At 42.5% G+C, this 6,160-nt stretch overlaps 1 protein-coding gene across 1 annotated transcript in view; it reads left to right on the plus strand.

Moving 5' to 3' along the window:
• heatr5b (HEAT repeat containing 5B) overlaps positions 1 to 5,319 on the plus strand; it is a 39,514-nt gene extending 34,195 nt beyond the window's left edge. Inside the window, exons 29-35 of the mRNA XM_016241838.1 lie at positions 371 to 571; positions 649 to 776; positions 861 to 1,017; positions 1,301 to 1,537; positions 1,609 to 1,760; positions 1,958 to 2,171; positions 3,499 to 5,319. Coding sequence (XP_016097324.1) covers positions 371 to 571; positions 649 to 776; positions 861 to 1,017; positions 1,301 to 1,537; positions 1,609 to 1,760; positions 1,958 to 2,171; positions 3,499 to 3,806 — 1,397 coding nt within the window. The 3' untranslated portion in view covers positions 3,807 to 5,319. The remainder of the gene's footprint in view (positions 1 to 370; positions 572 to 648; positions 777 to 860; positions 1,018 to 1,300; positions 1,538 to 1,608; positions 1,761 to 1,957; positions 2,172 to 3,498) is intronic.
• Positions 5,320 to 6,160: the final 841 nt, after the last annotated feature.

Genomic DNA, 6,160 nt, shown 5'->3' on the forward strand with positions numbered 1-6,160 from the left:
TCATTATAATAGTAAGTATATGTAACATGAGTAACAAGGACACCTTAAAATAAAGTGTTACTCCAATTTTGATACATGAAACCATTTCAGTACATATTGAATAAAACATTTTGAGTGTTTTAAACTGGCAGTTTTGCTGATGAGAAGTATTAAGTCCTCACTGAATATGTGCCCTAGCCTGTTTAATTAGGAAAATAATCTGAGATGCATGATTTAATTTGAGATTGTGTTTGTTCTGGATGGACATATGGTATTAATCTTAATTGTGCAGGTCTTAAAAAGGTTGAATTCCAGGACCAGTTGAATTTATTGTTGTACTTGCTCAGTGGACGCCAATAACAGCAGTTACTCTTCACAATGTGTTCATCAGGAGGGGCTTTCTACACTCCTGAGACCATAGACACAGCGAGGCTTCATTACCGTAGCTCCTGGGCGTCTGTGCTGCACGCGGAGGCCCTGTGGCTCAGCAGCACAGGCTTCGGTTCGGCTGATGACACTGGACCTGTAGTGGCCTCTGCTCCGGGGAACAGCACTGATGGCGTAGTGAAAGACAGATTGCACCTTCTTTTGGGTACAATCCTTCTCTACGTGACTCATTTGGACTTGTGGAGTATGTAAAGGGCTGTAATGTCTCTCGTAATGTTTCAGGCATCAGCATCGAGTTCCTGTGTTTCCCTCGGGCCGAGGAGCCCATCGAGGATGTGATGTCGTGTCTGCATGCTCTCTGCACGCTGCTGGACTCGCCGAGCGCTCGGACGCACATCGCAGAGGACCAGGTCAGAGCAGTTACTCAACATCTTTATCATGCGTTTTACTGCAGGCAATAGTAAAGCATTCTAATCGCAGCGTTTGTGTGGCAGCTGCTGGCTGTGGAGCTGCTCAACGTGCTTCACCGGCTGTTATTGACACGCGACCCACCCAGCGTGCAGCTGCAGGTGACGACTGTCGTGCAGAAAACCATCCGTGCAGCCCAGGAGCATCTGGAGCACATCAGGAGCAGCAAGAGTAGGTGGTGGTGTATGAATATTACTGCAGTTATTCTGACGCTTACTTGATCAAAATCAGTCAAGATTCACAGCAGAAAGACACGAGAAGCTCCTGAAGCTGGACGCTTGTACAATTACACTAAAAGAGCTTTTACTGGATAAACAACTCTAAATGTTCAATCAGAGGACAGAAGGAGTGGAGGAGATTGTGTGCGACAGCAAAGTTTGATTATTTAGAGACCCTAGAATTTCATGTATCAGATATGATACAGCAGACTTTATATGGTAAAATGAACCAGTTTAACTAAATCTAGTTATGTTTCTTGCTGTAGGAAGCATGACCATCTTGCCCACGGTGCTCTTCCTGATCACTGGTGTGCTGAGAGACACTGCGGTAAAGACGTCAGATAACTCTGTCCCTGCGCCGGTGTCTGCATCTCTGCAGGCCATCAAAACCATCCTCAGCTCTCCGCTGGCAGCCAGGAGCCAGACGCAGTGGAGCGCGCTGGTCAGGAGCAGTCTGGCCACCGTCCTCCAGCACTCACAGCCAGGTGAGACGCCGCATGTGTCTGTGTTTGGCATCACCGGCTCGGCTGTTTCTGACACTCTCTCTGTCCTGTAGACATGTGCGGAGTCGACGTGGATGAGGTCAGTTTGCTGACGGCTGTCACACTCTTTCTGCTGTCGGCCAGTGGTGCTCTGGTGGGCGTCTCTGTCCTGCAGACAGGCTGCATCGAGCGCTTCAGACACGGACTCGACTCTGCTGATCCCTGGGTGAGCTACACAAACTCTGCTGTCACGGTGTCTGTTCTCCTGGTTTAATCCGTTTAATGCAGTGTCCGGATGAGTAATTATAGAGTGCTTATGCATTGAGGAGTAGCAGATTCTGAGTCGATGAATGAAGTCTGAGGAAGGATGTTGTGTTGATGAAAGCACTGAGTAATGTCTTGTTGTTGTGTGTGTTTTTGCAGACTCAGGCCCGCTGTTACCAGCTGCTGCTGTCTGTCTTCCAGCACTCGTGTCGCAGTCTCTCCACTCCCTACATTCACTCGCTGGCTCCGGTGCTGGTGGAGAAGCTGAAGGCCGTTGAGCACAGTCGACCGTCCACACCTGCTGAGCTACAGGCCGTACAGGAAGGAGTTAAGGTGTTGGAGAGCCTTGTGGCCATGGGAGAGGAACATAACCGTAAGCGTTTTGTTGGGCCAATGATTTTGCCAATTAACCCTATGAAGCTACTGTATCATATGTGACCCTGGAGCACAAAACCAGTCATAAGGGTCAATTTTTTAAAATTGAGATTTATGCATCATCTGAAAGCAGAATAAATAAGCTTTCCATTGATGTATGGTTTGTTAGGATAGGACAATATTTGGGTGAGATACAACTATTAGAAAATCTGGAATCTGAGGGTGCAAAAAAATCTGAATAGTGAGAAAATCATCTTTAAAGTTGTCCAAATGAAGTTCTTAGCAATGCATATCACTAATCAAACATTAAGCTTTGATATATTTACAGTAGGAAAGTTACAAAATATCTTTAATTAAATCCTAATGATTTTTTGCATAAAAGAAAAATTTATAATTTTGACCCATACAGTGTATTGTTGGCTATTGCTACAAATATACCCCAGCGACTTAACACTGCTTTTGTGCTGCAGGCTCACATATTTCGTACTCAATCTCCTCCATGTCTTCTGTCCTCTGATTGATAGTTTAGACTTTTTAGTGATTAAAACACTTTTTAGTGTAATTGTACAAGCGTCCAGCTTCAGGAGCTTCTCGTGTCTTTCTGCTGTGAATCTGGACTGATTTTGATCAAGGAAGCGTCAGAATAACTGCAGTAATATCTCCAGATGAACACTTACTGGACTGAAGCAGCTCAGCTTTACTTGATTCTCCATCAATCATGTTTTAGAGTCTCAAATCTGATCCTCAGGATCTTTTGAGGAGCGTTTGTTTCCAGAAGCTTTACTTTCACTGTTCCTCAGCGGAGGAATGATCTTCACAAGCCTCCAGAACATCTCACATCTTCTGAGGAGCCTTTATTTCTTCAGCTCTCGATCACTGCATTATATGTTTGGAGCATTTCAATCTCATCTCACTGAGACAGATTACTGGAGATATCGAGCGGCGACTGATATTTAGATCACTTTATGTCAGTATCTGCTGTAGTGTTTTAAAGATCTCATTGATTTACATTACAAGCATCAGAATTTCTTCATCAGAAATATCAGCATTTGCACCAAATTCATATTTTTGCTCCGTTTGAGTCTCTGAATAAAATTGAGCTGTTTTTCCTCAAAGTCACATGAAACAGAAGTGGCGATAGTCTTTTCTTCCCTACTGTGATGCATATCCGAGCGAAATGGCTTAATTTCATGGTGACTTTAAGTTTGAGCTGCATGTTCTCACTAAATCATACTACATGTGATGTGATGCTCAACAAAACATTCACATCGTGTACCTTCATGTTAAGTTGTGATCCAGCTTTCTTTCCGGTCTGTCTCAAACAGGAGTGCAGTTACTGGCTCTGCTGGTCCCGACCCTCGTTTCATATCTGTTGGATGATACGACCTTCTCCACGGCCTCCACCTCCTCTAAAGACCTGCATGAGTTTGCCCTCCAGAACCTGATGCACACTGGTCCTCTGTACCCTGCTGCCTTCAAGACTGTTATTGGGGTGGCACCAGAACTCAAGACCCGACTCGAGGCGGCCATCAGATCCAGACAAGCCAACAGTAAAGCCAAGAGCGCTGCGAGACAGCAGCAGCCGACTGTACAAGCGGCTCCCACCATCAAACTCAAGACCAGCTTCTTCTAGTCGCTTCACACACCTGTTCATCCACAGCGCTGCTTCAGAGTCATATGGGTGTTGGTTTCTTCCAGTGAATTCCGTCACCCTTATAAAGTGAATAAAGGCTACAGTGGCATTGTCATAAGCTTCGGGTCTGTTAGAAGCATCTTGTTTGTTTTTTTTGGGCACTTTTGAAATGCACCTAAGGTCAAAATGAGGAACTTTCTTTTCAAAGCTCACATAACACAGGTGGAAATATTAAAAATTCCCATTTACCTGAATATTTCCTTGACTACATTCCCATGTTTTTTTTTAACTGCCTTGCTATGTTGATGTGTGTTTCTTTTTATTATGATTATCTGATTATAATTTAAAAAATAATAATTTCATAAATTATGCTTATGATTTTGGTAACTGATGAGCGTTGTTTTAAACTAACGTTCAAGATTATTCAAAGTGTAAACTACTTGACTTGTGCTGTGAATGTCCATGTGTATACAGACCTAACATGAATCTCTTTTTAAATGTATTAGCAGTGTGTGGGTCTATTGTATGTTTTGAGGATTTGTTTGAGCTTTTAATAACTTGATTGTAATGTCTGCTTTTTGCCTGTTATTCTCAAAGAAAAACTATTTAATATGACATTTGTCTGTCCACAAATAATGTATCGATCAATATTTCAGAACTTTCCATAACAGACTGGACAGCTGTTCTCATGTAATTAAGCTAACAGGTATAAAACCTAAAATACAAAAGTGTTGCCCGAGTTTGTTTTGTGCTGAACATGGAGCTCCCTAAATAACCCCTGATTTAATTAGAGACTCCACGATCTCATATAAAGGTCATGTAAAGAACTCTTCTAAAACTATACTGTTGGGTGTTCTCTGCTGAAATGGTCCATGTTATCTGTTCGCATGCACTTCTCAGGATTCCCAAGCACAAATTATTTTAATATATGGCTTTTCTCCACTGGCAGTCATTCAAAAATATCTGTGTATTCATTATATTGTAATTTGGAGGTGTTGTGACACAATCCTGAGATGATTTTTTTAACATGTTTTTAGTAATCCTGTCTCATTACATTCAAGTCACCTAATTTCCAAGCCTCTCCTACAAACTTATGTTCATTTCAATCTCTAAAAAAAATAAGTGGACTTCCACGTCACAGTTCAGTGTAGTCGCTAGTGAAAGGCTTTTTTTCTAGTTCCATCAATCAATCACATCTTTGTTTTTCAGATTATTAGACTAGATTTAACTATAACAAGTACACAATCTATGAATAGCGTCCAACCAGAAGTGCATATAGCAATGCAGACTATAAATTAAATGTGCTAATTGGCTCATAATTTTAAAATTATCTTCTGAGCTTAAAGAGAGCCTTTTCACTTGAATGAATACCACTGATGTGAAGTTTACTCTGCCTAATCTGAAAAGAGTTCCTAGACGGATGTTACAAGAACAGACTCCATCGGGTTAATCTTGAACGTTACATTGGCGTTTTTGTCTTAATCTTGGATCATCTGTTTTTTGTTTAATAAATTGCTGCACTTCAATCCATGCCTCAATTTATCTCTACTCCTTACCTGAACGTTACAGCATAAGCGACCCAATAATGGGTCTAGCAGCAATACAAATTCTTCTCACCCAGGGGAATCGCTCACTCGAGGACCATACACAAGGTTGCATTGGATGAGTCCCTATGTGCATAGAAAAATGCACCAGATCAAGGCACACCTGCCCATAGATGGTTCTCGGTGTAACTTTTCTGCATATGTGAAATAGGTGTTCCTATGAGGATCCCCTTCATAGGGGTGGAAGATCTCCCAGAATTCCCAAGTCCAGTAGTCCTGGAGGTCCTGAGCCCATTCTAAGTGTGGTGGCCACTAGTTCGTTAGTTAGTGCATCTTCTCATTTTCATGGCCAGGAAAGCTGTTCTTCCTCTGTCGGTTCGGCCTTGCATATGTGGATCCCCTGATTCCACCAAGAGTTATGGAATAATCTACCTAACATTGTTCGGGAGGCAGACACACTCTGTCAGTTTAAATCTAGATTAAAGACCCATCTCTTTAACCTGGCTTACACATAACACACTAACACATTTCTAATATTCAAATCCGTTAAAGGATTTTTAGGCTGCATTAATTAGTACAACCGGAACCGGGAACACGTCCCATAACACCCGATGTACTTGCTACATCGTTAGAAGAATGGCATCTATGCTAATATTAGTCTGTTTCTCTCTTATTCCGAGATCACCGTAGCCACCAGATCCAGTCTGTATCCAGATCAGATGGTCACTGCAGTCACCCGGATCCAGTCTGTATCCAGCCCAGATGGTGGATCAGCACCTAGAGAGGACTTCTACAGCCCTGAATGTCAGC

Source organism: Sinocyclocheilus grahami, unplaced genomic scaffold, assembly GCF_001515645.1.
Source record: "Sinocyclocheilus grahami isolate Dianchi unplaced genomic scaffold, SAMN03320097.WGS_v1.1 scaffold636.1, whole genome shotgun sequence".
NCBI classification, from domain to species: domain Eukaryota; kingdom Metazoa; phylum Chordata; class Actinopteri; order Cypriniformes; family Cyprinidae; genus Sinocyclocheilus; species Sinocyclocheilus grahami.